Source organism: Scyliorhinus torazame, chromosome 1 (genome assembly GCF_047496885.1).
Source record: "Scyliorhinus torazame isolate Kashiwa2021f chromosome 1, sScyTor2.1, whole genome shotgun sequence".
Lineage (NCBI taxonomy): Eukaryota > Metazoa > Chordata > Chondrichthyes > Carcharhiniformes > Scyliorhinidae > Scyliorhinus > Scyliorhinus torazame.
Window position 1 is genome coordinate 17,943,256 of NC_092707.1, and position 17,059 is coordinate 17,960,314.

Here is a 17,059-nt window from a genome sequence, read left to right on the forward strand (position 1 = left end):
AAAATGGAGGGGGAGTTGTGGAGTCCTTGTGGCAGGCATGTCCATGTGTACTGCTGTGCTTTAAAGGTGAAGGCAAATTTGTATTGGCACGCCTTTGCCAATGGAATGGACCAGAATCCATTACTGAGGTCCAAAACCGTAAAGAATTGTGAGTTGAGTCCCTGTTTGAGCATGGTCTCGGGACTTGTGGCTACCTTGGGGGCTGCTGCGTGGGTGACTTTGTTGAGTTCCCGGTAATCGATGGTCAGTCGCCATGATCCATCGGGCTTTCTCGCTGGCCAAATCGGGGCATTATTAGTGGAAGCTACTGATCTGAGTAGCCCTGCTCTAAAACGCTGTCGATCACTTTTGAGATTTCTCCCTCTGCCTCTTGGGGAAATCCGTATTGCTTTTGGGGTCTAGGGTCAGGTCCTGTGATTTGAACGGAACCAGTCATCCGGCCACAGTCGTGTTTGTGGGTCGTGAATGCTGTCCTGTGCTTCTGCCGAACTGCCCTAACCTGCTTGTCTGTGCTAATCGTGGTTGGGTCAAACCAGAATTTGCCGACTGCGCTAATCTTGTTTGCGTATTCACCTATTGTGAGTGTTGTGGGGGCTCTTGCGGATTTTGCCATTCTCCAAACACATTGGTTGACTGGATCAAAGGACAGGTTGTGGAAATTCATAAAATCAATTCCCAAAATGTGTTCTGCTGTGTGAGGCAGGTCGCGTAAAACTATGGGGTGCTTGGTGGTGATGTTGCTGATTTGAATGGGTACAGGGGCTGTGATGTGTCCCTGCTGTGAGTGGCCTGTGAAGCCGCTGAGGGTGATTGTGGCTGTAGTGGGCCACGTGTCTTTCTGGAATTTGGTGGAGGAATTGATTGTGGTGCGGGACCCTCCTGTGTCCCAGAGAAATTCAATGGGCTGTCCCCGTATCTTTGCTGCAGCTACTGGTCGGCCAGACCTATCCCAAAGGGTGTCGCAGACCCAGGTGGGGGAGCCCGAACACCGTCAGTCTGTTCCGTTCAGGTCTGCTTAGTCTGAACGGGTGCTCACAATATGTATGGGCTCTGTCCTATTCTTATTCAGAGTGCCTGCCTGCTGGGCTCTCTGTGGCTTTCGTGGGGCATTGCACTCTCATGCAAAGTGACCTAATTGTCCACAGTTGTAACACTCCTGTGGTTTCTGTGGGGGGCTGTTCCTGCCTTCGTTCACCCATGCGGGGTTCTGGTGCGTTTTCACCGCTTGGATGACTGCTTCTGCCTGCTGTTCCTTGGGTTTTCTTTTATTTTAAATATATTTATTAAAGTTTTTTAACAAAACAATTTTTTCCCCTTACAAACAATAACCCCCCCCCCCCCCCCCCCCGTAACAAAATAACACAAAATCACCCTGAGCAAGATATATACATGGTAAGATGATATATTTACATAGCTTTACACACTGGCTCTCACCCATTCATGCCAGTTTCCCCCACCCTCCATGTTATCCCCCGCTCATCCGTCCCCTCAAACAATCCCTCGTTCCCCCCCCCCCCCCAGGGTGTTCCTAGGGTTTTCTTTTTAAAAAAATATATTTTATTGAAATTTTCTTTTCCCAAACAACAATTTTTCCTCTTACAAAACAACCGCAACAGTAACAATACAGAAATTTTTAACAATACACAAGTAACAAAACCCCCTTATCTAGTGACCTAAACTAAACTAAACCCCCCCCCCCCCCTCCCCCCCCCCTTCCCCCTGGGTTGCTGCTGCTGGTCATCTGTCTTCCCTCTAACGTTCCCCTAGGTAGTCGAGAAATGGCTGCCACCGCCTGGTGAACCCTTGAGCCGATCCTCTCAGGGCAAACTTTATCTGCTCCAGTTTAATGAACCCCGCCATATCGTTTACCCAGGCCTCCAGTCCGGGGGGTTTCGCCTCCTTCCACATGAGTAGGATCCTACGCCGGGCTACTAGGGACGCAAAGGCCACAACGTCGGCCTCTTTCGCCTCCTGCACTCCCGGCTCTTCCGCAACTCCAAATAGAGCTAACCCCCAGCCTGGTTTGACCCGGGCCTTCACCACCTGCGAAATCACTCCCGTCACTCCCTTCCAATACCCTTCCAGTGCCGGGCACGCCCAAAACATATGTGCGTGGTTTGCCGGGCTCCCGCCACACCTCCCACATTTGTCCTCCACTCCAAAGAACCTGCTCAATCTTGCTCCCGTTATGTGTGCTCTATGTAGCACCTTAAATTGAATCAGGCTAAGCCTGGCGCATGAGGAAGAGGAATTCACCCTGCTTAGGGCATCAGCCCACATACCCTCCTCTATCTCCTCCCCTAATTCTTCTTCCCACTTTCCTTTTAGTTCGCCCACCGACTCCTCCCCCTCTTCCCTCATCTCTCTATAAATCTCTGACACCTTGCCCTCTCCGACCCACACCCCTGAAAGCACCCTGTCCTGTATCCTCTGTGTCGGGAGCAACGGAAATTCCCTCACCTGTTGTCTAGTAAACGCCCTCACCTGCATATATCTCAAGAAATTTCCCCGGGGCAACTTATACTTTTCCTCCAATGCTCCCAAGCTCGCAAAAGTCCCATCTATAAATAAATCTCCCACCCTCCTAATTCCCAACTGGTACCAGCTCTGAAATCCTCCATCCATTCTTCCTGGGGCGAACCTATGGTTGTTCCTGATAGGGGACCCCACCAGGGCTCCCCGTACCCCTCTCTGTCGCCTCCACTGTCCCCAGATATTCAGTGTTGCCGCCACCACCGGGTTCGTGGTAAACTTTTTAGGTGAGAACGGTAGCGGCGCCGTCACCAGCGCCTCTAAACTCGTCCCTTTACAGGACTTTCTCTCCAGTCTTTTCCACGCCGCTCCCTCACCCTCCATCATCCATCTACGTATCATTGCCACATTGGCGGCCCAATAGTAATCGCCCAAGTTCGGTAGTGCCAATCCTCTTCTGTTCCTACTACGCTGAAGGAACCCCCTCCTTACTCTCGGGACTTTCCCTGCCCACACGAAGCTCGTGATGCTCCTGTCTATTTTATTAAAGAAGGTCTTGGTGATTAATATAGGGAGACATTGAAATACAAATAAGAACCTCGGGAGGACCATCATCTTAATTGCTTGCACCCTGCCCGCCAGCGATAGAGGCTGCATGTCCCACCTCTTGAAGTCCTCCTCCATTTGTTCTACCAGCCGTGTCAGATTAAGTCTGTACAAGGTTCCCCAGCTCCTAGCGATCTGAATCCCCAGGTATCGGAAGTTTCTTTCCACTTTCCTTAGCGGCAAGCCTTCTATCTCTCTACTCTGGTCCCCTGGATGTATCACAAATAATTCACTCTTCCCCATGTTTAGCCTATACCCCGAGAATTCCCCGAACCCCTTCAAAATTCGCATAACCTCTATCATCCCCCCCGCTGGGTCCGACACGTATAACAATAGGTCATCCGCGTATAACGAGACTCGGTGTTCTTCTCCCCCTCTAATCACCCCTCTCCATTTCCTGGAGTCTCTCAACGCCATGGCCAGAGGTTCAATTGCCAACGCGAACAACAATGGAGACAGCGGGCATCCCTGTCTTGTTCCCCTATATAGTCGGAAATACTCCGATCTATGTCGACCTGTAACTACGCTTGCCGTTGGAGCCCCATAAAGAAGTCTAACCCAGCTAATAAACCCGTTCCCAAACCCAAACCTCCTTAACACTTCCCATAAATACTCCCACTCCACCCTATCAAATGCCTTCTCTGCATCCATTGCCGCCACTATCTCTGCCTCCCCCTCCACTGGGGGCATCATTATCACCCCTAATAGTCGTCGCACGTTAACATTCAGTTGTCTCCCTTTTACGAACCCTGTCTGGTCTTCGTGCACCACCCCCGGGACACAGTCCTCTATCCTCGATGCCAGTACCTTTGCCAGCAATTTGGCGTCCACGTTCAATAGTGAAATAGGTCTATAGGACCCGCACTGCAATGGATCTTTGTCCCTCTTCAAAATTAGCGATATCGTCGCCTCCGACATCGTCGGGGGTAGTGTCCCCCCTTCCCTGGCCTCATTGAATGTCCTCGCCATCAACGGGGCCAACAAGTCCACATATTTTCTGTAATATTCCACCGGGAACCCGTCTGGCCCCGGGGCCTTCCCTGCTTGCATGCTTCCCAGTCCCTTAATGACCTCGTCCACCTCAATCGGTGCCCCCAGGCCTACCACCTCCTGCTCCTCCACTTTCGGGAACCTCAATTGGTCCAGGAACTGCCGCATCCCCTCCTCTCCCTCTGGGGGTTGAGACCTATACAGTTCCTCATTAAAGGTCTTGAACACCTCATTTATCTTTCCTGCCCTTCGCACCGTGTCTCCCCTTTCGTCTCTAATTCCTCCTATCTCCCTCGCTGCTGCCCTCTTTCGCAATTGATGAGCCAACAGGCGACTAGCCTTTTCCCCATATTCATACCTCCTCCCCTGTGCCTTCCTCCACAGTACCTCCACCTTTCTGGTGGTCAGAAGGTCAAACTCCGTCTAGAGTCGTCTCCTCTCCCTGTACAATTCCTCCTCCGGGGTCGCTGCAAATTCCCTGTCCACCCTTAAAATCTCCCCCAGTAATCTATCCCTTTCCTTGGCCTCTGTTTTCCTTTTGTGGGCCCCAATAGAGATCAGCTCTCCTCTGACCACCGCTTTTAGTGCTTCCCAAACCACTCCCACAGGGACCTCGCCGTCGTCATTGACCCCCAGGTATCTCTCAATACACCCCCGCACTCTTGCACACACTCCCTCATCTGCCATCAGTCCCACATCTAATCGCCAGAGTGTTCTCTGCTCCCTGCCCTCTCCTAATTCCAGGTCCACCCAATGTGGGGCATGATCCGAAACCGCTATGGCTGAGTACTCAGCTTCTTCCACCCCCTCGAGATCAACGATCTTCCCAAAACAAAGAAATCTATCCGGGAGTACACTTTATGGACATGGGAGAAGAAGGAGAACTCCCTAGCCCTAGGTCTAAGAAATCGCCATGGATCCACTCCCCCCATTTGGCCCATAAACCCCTTAAGTACCTTGGCCGCTGCCGGCCTCCTTCCGGTCCTTGAGCTGGATCTATCTAGCCCCGGGTCTAGCACCGTATTAAAGTCCCCTCCTAGAATCAAGTTTCCTACCTCCAGGTCCGGTATACGCCTCAGCATCCGTCTCATAAATCCCGCATCGTCCCAATTTGGGGCATACACATTAACCAACACGACCTCCATTCCCTCCAGCCTACCACTCACCATTACATATCTACCTCCGCTATCTGCTACGATGTTCTTTGCTTCAAATGCTACCCGTTTCCCCACCAAAATGGCCACCCCTCTGTTCTTTGCGTCCAGTCCTGAGTGGAACACCTGTCCCACCCATCCTTTCCTTAGCCTAACTTGGTCCGCCACCTTTAGGTGCGTATCTTGGAGCATAACCACGTCTGCCCTTAGCCCTTTCAAATGCGCGAGCACTCGGGGCCCTTTTTATCGGTCCGTTCAGGCCTCTCACGTTCCACGTGATCAGCCTCACTAGGGGGCTACCTGCCCCCCCCCCGTGTCGACTAGCCATTACCTTCTCTAGGCCAGTCCCATATCCCGCCTCCGCGCTCCCGCTCGCTCCCCCAGCGTCGCACTCCGCCCCCGACCACCCACTCTTTAGCCATTTCCTTTTGGATTTCCGCAGCAGCAACCCAGTTGTCCCCCTCCCCCCCCGCTAGATCCCTATCTAGCTTGATTGCTCCCCCCATGTCACTTCCGTAAGTCAGCTGACTTCAACTGACCCCGGCTACTCCTGCTCACTCCTCGACCCCCCCCGTGTGGGGGAACTCCCATCCGCCTTGCGCCTGTCTTCCCGCCTTATTCTTTCTGGCGCGGGAACATCCGTTTACCTGACCCGCCTCTTATGGCGCAGCTCCTTTTCCCCTCCCCCTCCCCTTCCCCATTCTCCGACTGTGTCCCGTCTTTCCCCCATCACCGGCGCCCACATTTCCCCAATGTCTCCCCCCTTCCCAGTTTGCTTCTCAATTAACTTCACCCATAACATTAACAAAATCAATAACAATAACATTTCCTGCAGCATCAGTCCCTCAGTTCCCATCCAATTTCTCTTCTTTGATGAAGGACCATGCTTCCTCCGCCGTCTCGAAATAATGGTGTCTCTCCTGATACGTGACCCATAGTCTTGCCGGCTGCAGCATCCCAAACTTCACCTTCCTTTTATGCAACACCTCTTTGGCTCGGTTGAAGCTCGCCCTCCTTCTCGCCCTCCTTCTCGCCACCTCCGCACTCCAATCCTGGTATATCCGTACCACAGCGTTCTCCCATCTGCTACTCCGCACCTTTTTAGCCCATCTCAGGACCTCTTCTCTGTCCTTAAGGCGGTAAAATCGCACAATAATCGCCCTCGGTGGTTCTCCCGCTTTTGGTCTTCTCGACGGAATCCAATTTGCCCACTCCACCTCCATGGAGCCCGTAGGGGCCTCAGCACCCATCAGTGAGCTCAGCATCGTACTTGCGTACGCTCCACAGTCCACTCCTTCCACACCCTCAGGGAGACCAAGTATCCGAAGGTTCTTCCTTCGCGCTCCGTTTTCTGGGGCCTCGATCCTTTCAGTGCACTTTTTATGAAGTGCCTCGTGCGTCTGAGTCTTAACCGCCAGGCCCAGGATCTCGTCCTCAATATCTGTCACCTTCTGCTCCACCACGCGGAGCTCTGTCTCCTGGGTCTTTAGTGTCTCCTTGAGCCCCTCAATTGCCTGTAGCATCGGGGTCAGCACCTCCCTCTTCAGCAGCTCCACGCACCGTCTCACGATTTCATCCTGCTCAGGCCCCCATGTCGCCTGCGCTTTCTCCGCCGCCATCTTGAACTTCTCTCCCTCTGACCTTTTGGTCGATGATTCCTCGCGCTGCAGCCGCCGCCGCCGGTTTTTTCCTCCTTCGTTTGAGGGGGACTCCCTTCTCACACACCCCACACCGGGCTGGGTCGACAAAAAATTCCCCATTGGGGCTCTTAAAAGAGCCCGAAGGTCCGTCGGAGCTGGAGCCGCCGAAACGTGCGGCTAGCTCGGCATCACCGCAACCGGCGTTCCTAGGGTTTTCTAACTGCAGGTTTGTTTTGTACACACTGCTCCCAGGCGCGGGACAATCTTTTTAAAACCCATTTCTCATTGTGGGCTTCCTCTGAGGGGTCATAATTCGTACAGGCTTTTTGTCCTGCCTCTGTGGCATGGGAGATAAGGGTGCGGGTCCATTTGGCCATACCGTCTTGGGACAAATGGGCAAGTTCTAAATTACCGAAAACTGCTGTGAAATGAATCCACAGGCGTCCAGCAAACGCTGTGGAGTGTTCTGTCTTTTTCTGCCTGCACTTATTCAGGCCTTCTACGGGGTCACCTCTGTTGTAGCCGATCACGTCTAGGATCGCTGCGTGCATTTCTGCAAGGGTGCCTCCTCCTACATTCTGTGGGTCGGGAAGGGCTGCTACGACTGAAGGGTCTAAACTCAAAACTGTGAGCTTCACGTGCTCACGCTCATCCAGGCCGTACATGGTCGCCTGCTGCTTTACTCTAGCAAAGAAGTGGTGGGGGTCTGAGATGGGGAGGAACGGTGTGATTTTCTCGCACGCGTCCCGTAATTGGGTCATGATTAAGGGGGTGGTATAAAGAAATTCTGTATCTCCGTCCGATGTGACTGTGCGGTGGGTGGTTACTGGATTCATTGGTGCCTGAACTATCTGCGATGTGGGGGGTTGGGGCGCTTTTCTCTTCTGGGGCTTTCCTTGCGCACATGTTCCCTGAACATACCTATGCGCGGTCTCATTTAATTCTTCCCAATCCGGGCCGTCTTCTGTATCTAACTGGGATCCAAAGGTGCTCTGGAATCCATTCTGAACTGAAAGCAAAGACTGCAGTTCTGCAACCTGCTTCTGGCACTTTGCGTGATCGAGTGAACTTTGTCTGTGCTCCGTGGTGGTAGTATGGAGTGCTCTTAATACTGCTTTCAGGTCGCTACACTGCCTTTGCAATGCTTCTACCTGTTTCTCTGTTTCCTTTCTTACCAGGACTGCACATTGTGTGTTCTGATAGGCCTTTTCGTACTGTGTCTGGAAGCTGCTTAAATGCGCCAGACAAGATCGGTGTGCCCACTTGGCATCATCCACCTCTCCGTCCTTTGCTGCTAACTTCCTTCTCAACTCTATGTTCTCTTTCTCAACCTCACTTACATCGACCTTGCTCATTCGATGTACTCCTTCTATCTCTTTATGAAGCATCCGAACGACCTCCTCTGTGCCTCGCAATTGTGCCAGACAGGACACGATTGCCATCGGCTTGTGAGCTTTTCCCAAGCTTTTCTTATGAATCTCTGACAGGTTCTCCCACCAAGTATGTCCTATACTCCCGGGTCCTGTTTCCTCATTGTCACAGAATTCGTTCCAAAGGGGCCATCCTTTCCCTTTGAGGTACTTTCTGATTTCCTCTTCCCAAACGGGACACTGTCCTACTCTACTGCTGGTCGCTGCGACCACGAATTCTTCGGGTTCATGAGGCGTTGCATTCCCTGCACTGCCATCTTTCCTCTCTGAATACTTCTCTTAAAATTTGGAACGAGGGGTATTAAGGCGGTGCTGTAATTACGGGTACGGCTTTCGCTATTTTCTGGCATACAAACTCCCGACAGTTTTTCGCAACAAAAATCTATCCGTTTACCTTATAGCCCTGTTAGTTACGCATGCATTAACACACTTCCGAATTATGAGGATTGATCAGAACTGCTTGAACACTTGTGGTTTTTTCTGTTCCCAATTGGATTTCTAATTCAAATTTTGGGTTCTCCCGGAGTGGTGAAGCCACTTCTAAGTCGGGTCCCACCAGAGTCGCCAGTAATATGTTGCTAACCTTTGGTTGGCTCTTAATTCGTAATTTGCTCTGTTTATTTAACCTTTGCTCTAGAGTCGCCAGGTATCTTTATGATACCGCCACGAGGTTCAAGTTCAAGTAATGATCAATAACTCAACACACCATTTAGTAAGATTCAAATCAAAACACATTTATTATACACAGTAAGTCACTACTCATGCATAAACTCTACTTTCTAGACTATTCCTATCACTAAAAGGCCTATACTTAGCTTCAGAATTGGCCCACCAGGTCAGGGGAACAAATGGCCTTTTGTTCAGGTCATGAGTCTGCAGGATTCAAAAGCTGGTATGGACTGGTAGCTAGGAGCGCCTATCTCGTAGCGAGCGTTGACTGGAGACTTACTTGGTTGATGCGGCAGCTCTCACGGGTTGATTCAAGTTGCTGAGTGACCCTGCCAAAGAAGGACGATTTGAACTCGGGGGCTTTACTTTATAGTCCCCAGGGGCTTCCCGCCCTTCGGGGCGGAACCCGTACCTGGTTCCAAGTGATTGGACTGCGTTCCGATCACTTGGATCGATTTCTCCAATACTGGAGTTGTTCCCTGATCGCTGGGCGGTCCCTAAATGTCCGTTGGCCTTCCTTTGTCTTGGCTCCTGCTGGCGCCGAGGAGTCTGGCTTGGCTTTATTCACCTTAACTGTTGCAATTGTGCCTTGGAATTGCTCATTACTATACAGATGGCTGCTGGTTTCAGTGCTGTCTGGTTTCTTACAGGTTTCAATACACATGATTTCTGTATTTGCTAATCTTTGCCTGTGTTGGCTGAATTCCCTTCAGCCTTTGCGGTTCTCCATATTAAGTCGGGAAGTGGCCAACCTAGGTGGCTACAGGGAGTAACTCCTATATTTTTCCCCATATGCTACCAGGCCACAATTCATCTATTCTAATTCCTAATGAGCTTCCTAATGCAAGATCTGTAACAGCACCACCCAAACAGTGGACCGGAGACATTACAAAAGTAGTTTAGACAATTCCTCTGCTGGTGAATTCTGCTTCTTAACCTGTGGGACATGTAGAAATCGGATCCAAGTCCCAGTTTGATATCGCTAGGTCCGATAATATTTTAATATCAGAATTAAATGGTTGTCGATTTTGCTGTGCATGAATAGTTGTTGAATGAACATCTGTTTTAGTGATGTTGGTTGAGGGACTAAATAAAACTTGTATTTTCAAGGAATATATGGCCTCAGTTTGATGTGTTCCTCGGGCCCTGGTGGTTTTTTCTGATTTACGTCTGATTTTAAATGCAGGTGTATTCCAATGAGTTAGGCAAGGAATTCCCATGTTGCTTGATGTTGGTGGAATGGCTATGGTTTTCAAGTCTACCTTCCAGGCTGCAAGTGTATTTGCAGACTTTTATAATGGAGTGGAGTTGTCCTGCTTTGGGCCAGCCTTTGTTTGCAGTTCAGTGCTAGCACTGGTTTATGGCTTGTGGTTTCAGGATATGTGGTGAGGGATTAATGATTGAGGCCCATTCATTGCAGGTTTTATCTGGCTGTGATGATTAATTGATTGCTGGGAACAGGTCCAATCTGAAGTTAGTTATTTTCAAGTCCCAAGTGTTTTTACAGTAACTTTTGTAACTTTTTGTGTACTGTTGTCTCATTCGCGTCCAATCAAAATAAAAGTGACATTGATCAGTATTTGAGAGTAACCTCATTTCTTGTCAAAACGTTTACGAACTGGAAGTCGAATTGGCAAGATTCTTATGTGTTGACTTTGAAAACTTCCTCAAATTTCACCAGAATCCCTGTTTTCAAACTTTATCTAAATCCCCGGCTTGCAGATTCCTCTAAAAATGCTCTTGCGTAACACAATCATGGCTGTTTGATTCTAATCAATCTATCCGACCTTTGTCAAAATGCGGGACTTGTACAGAGTCCATTCTGCTGACCGTGATCATTTTTTCTTTGACTCTTTACGCGATGTTTTGCTACGAGTGCGTTTTAATGGTTTGGTGTGCCATTTACCCAATTTCCACGCACAATAGCTAATCAGTATCTTTCTGGAGAGGTAATTTGTGAAATAATGTAGGGGTCAAGGGTGTCACTGTCAGTCTTATGGTCATATCCACCTCCGAGAATGCATCGCTGGCATGCGGCTGTGGGACCTGGATCTTTGAAGCCTGGAGAAATTGCCAAGCAAGTCCTTCCAAAGGCCGGGCTTGATAGTGGTTTCAATTGAATCGGGGTCTCCGGTCTCTTAGGTGCTGACAGAAGCCTGGGCATGTGATTATTTCTGATTTAATAACATGAAGGGGAAGCGAGCTTTGGCTGATAATTAGGCCTAATTAGTGAGAATGTGTTGATGGACAAGCCATCATATGGTCACAAGGAAACAAACTTTCTTTATCCAAGGCTTAGAGTCAGATTACAGTTCCTGTGTTATCTGCTTCTGCTGACTACAAGGCTGGCTCTTGGTTACTTCTTCAAAGAGGAATGGGATCCTACAATATATGGGATTGGGATGAGAATATTGAAAAAGAAGATCTCTTTGATTCATTCCAACTAAATTAATCCCCCCCCCCCCCAACGTGAAATTATCGCTGTCTTAAAGTTTAGATTACAGAAGTGATCCAGTTTCAGCTTTGGGAGTGTGATGAATGAGAATCTGGGCTCAATTTATTACTCATTTAGTCCGAAGCTGCTTATTGTCTTTAACGAATATAGTGTGGCTCGCGTTTTGTTGGATTTTTTTCATGTGCTTTCCTTGCGTCGTTGTAACCTGCAGGTCCTCGGTACGAGTTAAGAAAAAGGTGAAACAGGTGCTGGGTTCTGATTAACTTCCATAGTCTTCACACAGTAAACCTACAGCTAAAAAGTGAACGTTTTTATTTACAAATTAAGGCAATATATTGCAGACTAATTTCTGTGAACCGTCTTGTGCTGTACAAAGTAAAAATATTTGAATATCAAACCATGTGTTAAGTTTTGATACCATGTTTTGAGATCTAGATATTATGTCCCAAGTTACTGTGCTATACATAAATATCAAAGGTGCTTGACTGCTAATGATGTAGTATTAATCATGACATTTTATGGCAATAAATATTTAGCCATGTTAACCAGGTGAAATGAATTGCTTTGTGTAACATAAAAGTAGCATTCCTTGTGTTTGGTCCGATGTTGATAAGTGAAAGCCTTTTAACCAAACCTCCCCTCAAATGAGAAATTAACTGGCACAAAATATACTTCCCAACATTTAGGAGTATATGGCTGTGAGAACAAGTATCTTAATCGCTCGACGTTTACTTAGGAAGCAATCCTGACGCTGGTCTTAATTAGGGAGGCTGGGCTGACAAATCTGTGTGGCTGACAGATTAGCAATGCACAATTAAGCGAGGGCTCCTTAACCAAGCAGTATTCTAATCAAGACAGGATATCCAGTTCTGCTAGATGTTGCTGACATTACCAAAGAAGCTAACTCACATGAAGGTTTTGAAAATATCATGGGACTTTTTATTTGGAGGAAAATACATTTTTTTTAATGCCGTTGTTACACTCTTGGTCTGAGGAGCTAAATTAAACCGCCCCGAAGGAGGTGAAACAAGTAGTTATGTTGTGTGTGACTCGCACCTGATTTCCTGTTTTTAGGAATGACACTTCAGGCAGAAATCACAACTGAATACGTATGGCATAAAAGTTAGTAGTTAACAGGAAACTGCAGGAGGCGGGGTCCGGGTAGGGGCTGAGGAGGCCAGCTGCCAAATATTTTCTCTATTTTGGGGAGGCGGGCGGGGGTTGAGGGTGTGGGGATAGGGAATCCCCATTATTCTGAGAGACCACCCTCCTGAAATTTTACATCTTTGGAGATCTTTGCCCATGAGGTGTCTCTGCTGTTATTGGGCTGTTGACATCCTGCAATTATTTTCAATTGAAGTAGTTTGTCCTTCCCATTCTGAGATTTTTTGGTTCGCTCTAAACCCCTTCATTTTGCACCATTGGCTGTGTCTGCAGTTATCATTACTGTATTTGGTCACCTATTTTCTGGTTAAACAGGGCTGTTATGTGTCCTGCCATTCTCCCTGCTTAGTTTGTGGGCTTTCTAAAAGAATTATTTGCATTGCTTTCCAATTTGCCACATCACATTACATTGGTAACATGATCTACTGGGCTGGCACCTCTGGAATTCTGAGATCACACGCCTTTTTTTTTAACATCTAATATTTACTAGCTTTGGGTATATTGGGACGTAATATTTAATAAAAATTTGCCGGTCACCCAAATGTTTGTCAACTGTGAAACATGACTGCAAGGCACTTCAGGAGGAAATTTTACAGGTAAAATGTGTAGATGGATATTGGATAAAATTAACCTGGAGAAACGTGAGGTGCAGCTTTGAAGGGTAGAAGGTAACCTGCTCTGTGTATGCCGATTTTGAACAAATACAGGATGCATTTCCCCTCCATTACAGCCATCTAAGGAAATTGCCTTGCCATGATTTGGCAATTCTCTTTAATTGCATGGTTAAAATCAGAAATTTACCAAATGAAAGTTGTGAATGGAGATAGAACTGTATCCAACTGCTCAATTAATCACAGGCGATGCAGTGATGTTAATGGTTTTTAAACATATATTATGCCAGCAGAACGTGCTTTGTACCATAACTCCCATTTGACGAATATCCATTTGTAGTTTTCTAAATCTAAATAATTGCGATGCAATTATTTGTCTATTCAGTGCTGTTGATTCGCTTATAGAATGCATTTCTGCTCTTTTCATAGGATCCATATTTTGCTATTTTGTGAAATGCACAAAAATCTAGATTCTCCAGAAAAGGCAGCAACCGACATAGCTGGTGCATTTGAATTAAGGAACACTGGATTAATTTTTAACCCCCTGTTACATTGATAATTGAATGTTCTCTTCTGCAGATTGTCGTGGCAACTCTATGGCCCTGCAACCACCCGATCCAAAGTTTGTGCTTCGAGGGACTGGGGCTTCAGTAAATACTCTGCACTTCTGCTGCAGAGATCAGGAGGGCTGCGATCCTATACTCTTCTCGGGGTGAGAAACATCTCCTGTGGTGCACAGAGTGGTTGAAACTTAATACGAAAGTAGCACGTGTGTGTAACTAATAAAATGGAGTGTTTCCCATCATGTTAAGGATTCTGCTACCAGTGCTGGCATACTGTGGTGTGCTGCTATTATGCAGGAAGATACTAAAGCAAACTTTCTGCAAACTGCTTATTGTGGCATTCCAACATGTGCCACTGCAATGATTCCATTACAGTAAGAAGTCTTACAACACCAGGTTAAAATCCAACAGGTTTGTTTCAAATCACTAGCTTTCGGACCTCTGCTCCTTCCTCAGCTGAATGCACTTCATTGCAGTGTTAATGTGACTGTCACCTGAGGAAGGAGCAGTGCTCCGAAAGCTAGTGATTTGAAACAAACCTGTTGGACTTTAACCTGGTGTTGTAAGACTTCTTACTGCGCTCACCCCAGTCCAACGCCAGCATCTCCACATCATGATTCCATCAGGCAGCAGTTTTTATTCATGACAGCATTGACCATTTTAAAACTTGCAGCACCCCATGCAAAATACCATATATCCTCTTGTAAAAGTCAACCCCATGATCTTGATCTGAAAAAACATTTTTCAATGCACCTCATGTAAAAATTGACATTGATTTTTAGGGATCCAAGTCCAAACATTTCTGAACCTAAGTATAATCCTGGAGATGTTAATGGTTCGATTTCATTATAAATGTATACATGCCAATGACAGGGAGTGCTGTTAAATAAATGAATAAATGTTAGATAACTAATATGGATTCTTTAGTGTTGCTGGTATTTACTTTATTTCATTGTGACGGTCTCTTTTGGATTCCACTTGGGCCCAAATGAAGTAGACATGTCAACCAACCCCTTTAGAACATTACCTGTGTAAAAATCGGCCCTATGACTTTTAGTCTAAAAAAAGTTGGTCTCAAAAATGTTACTTTTATATGAATATATCCGATTTATACTAATAAACCGATGTTGGGCACGTCAATGTGTAAATAATTTTCTGATCAGATTTTTTTTGGAAGGAGGGAAGGGGTATTATTCTTAAATACATCAGTTTATGAGGGAAACCAGTGCAGAGAAAAAAATACAGCGCAGGGATTTTGGGGATTATTTAAGAGCAATGTTGCTAAAAAGGCAAATACTTGTCACTAATGTGCCCTTGACAACTGGCCTGCCCTCTACTGGTGAGCAGTTTAATTCTTTGTGCTGCCCTTTGAGTCAGCAAGTACAATAATAACTCTAAACATTTAGAGTCATACAGTGCAGGAGACCCCCATCGATTTAGATGAGAATGGTTACAGATACTGAAATCACTGGAGTTTGGAGGAATGTTGTAACAGGCGTAGGCTGATCCCGAAAGACCTGCTTGTTAAGTGAATTGGACATTCTGCATTCTCTTGTGTACCCGAACAGGCGCCGGAATGTGGCGACTAGGGGATTTTCACAGTAACTTCATCGCAGTGTTAATGTAAGCCTACTTGTGACACTTATTATTCAGCTTCCCAAGACAGTCCCTCCATTCAATTAGTGATACTGTGGCAGCTCCTCTTAATGCTGCTGTCCCTGTTCATATCATTGGATTGCTGACTCACCAACTGCGCTGCAACCAAGGCCCGATGTGCCTGAGTGCAAAGCATTAGTAGAGCTGTTTGTGTACAGAGACAGTAAGGGCGCGATCCAATGGCCATGCTGCGCACGAAAGGCAGGGTGCCGCGGCTCAGCGTGGCTGATAGAAGTCGGAAGATGCCGCTCCCGGGATCTACCCGGCTTTCAACCCCTCACGAGATCTTGCGCGATCCCGTGAGATGTTGCGATGTAAACACCGCCCATTATGGACAGAATCACTTTTTAGCAAATCTGCATATTAGAGCGAGATAGCCAGTCTCACTTTAATATGCCCAGGTTCCCGAGGTACCTTCGCCTCGGAGACCTCGGGCGAGCGCCGTTCGTGGTCTCCCACAAACGGGGACCAGACGGAACGGCGCTCGTAGGGGGGGGGGGGGGGGAGAGGCCTCCCAGGGGATCGGACCCTGGTACTGCTGGTGCCTCCCAAGAACCCTGGCACTGCCAGCTGGGTGTCACCCTGGCACTGCCAGCCTGGTACCCTGGCACTGCCACCTGGGTGTCATTCTGGCACTGCCACCTGGGTGTCACCCTGGCACTGCCAGCCTGGTACCCTGGCACTGCCAGCTGGGTGTCACCCTGGCACTGCCAACCTGGTACCCTGGCACTGCCAGCTGGGTGTCACCCTGGCACTGCCAGGGTGCCAGGTTGGCACTGCCAAGGTGCCATGCTGGCATTTTTTGTGTGCTGCCGAGTGGGCCAAGGCTGCGCCGGGGCCCTTGGAGATCAGGACGCCACTTCTCAGCTTGAAAGGTGACCTTGCATTTTTAAATAATTCTGTCGCATTTCAAATTGCAAGATTTCCAGTCAGTTCAAAGTTGAAAAATCATTTTTTCAAAATTAAAGGGGATAGCCTTGCGACCGTATGGACTGGCAGAACAGGCTCAAGGGGCTGTACCTACCCCTTCTATTTCTTAAGTTCTTATGTGGAAGTACCAGCTATCACCTACATTTTCTTCATTTGAACTGGCTGATTTCAGAAAATGCATTTCATTCCAGCATGTGACTGGAACTGATTTGAACATCAACAATGAGTCTGAACACCAAGCCCAAAATGCTCAATAAGGAACAGCCTGAATGGGCTGTTTATCCAGCCTCCCATCTCGTGTGGATGGTTTCGTAAATTTGTCACCAAATTACATGTTTCACCTCTGCGTGCTAAGGCAAGGTAATAATCAAATTGTTTTGAGGATTGAGTTGATTGCAAATTACTACCTAATTCGAGCTGTATTGTAATAGACCTTTTGTGCAAATGGCCCAAAGAATAATTCCTAGTGATCTTTTTGCTCCAAAGTGGAAATTAAAACATAATCGCTACTGAAGAAACTAAATTATAATTGCTGCTGTCTGGCATTGTGGCATGGCATGGAGTTTGATGTGGGGTTTGGACTAACGAAGCCTGTCAACAAACTATTGGGTTTGAGCACGCAAATCACAGGTGATTTCCAACGTAGCCTCATACCATTATTTACAAGAGTATATTTAAAATCTTTCAAGATACTGCTCTGACACTTCCTGTTAGTGAAT

General features: G+C 47.6%; 1 protein-coding gene across 2 annotated transcripts in view; it reads left to right on the forward strand.

The window, feature by feature from the left end:
• The window catches only part of gnb1l (guanine nucleotide binding protein (G protein), beta polypeptide 1-like), a 55,489-nt gene that overhangs the window by 13,369 nt on the left and 25,061 nt on the right, over nucleotides 1-17,059 (forward strand). For both annotated transcript variants that reach the window (XM_072473068.1, XM_072472985.1), the window contains exon 2: nucleotides 13,771-13,903. In XM_072473068.1, the coding sequence (XP_072329169.1) occupies nucleotides 13,788-13,903 (116 nt within the window). In that variant the 5' untranslated portion in view covers nucleotides 13,771-13,787. The remainder of the gene's footprint in view (nucleotides 1-13,770; nucleotides 13,904-17,059) is intronic.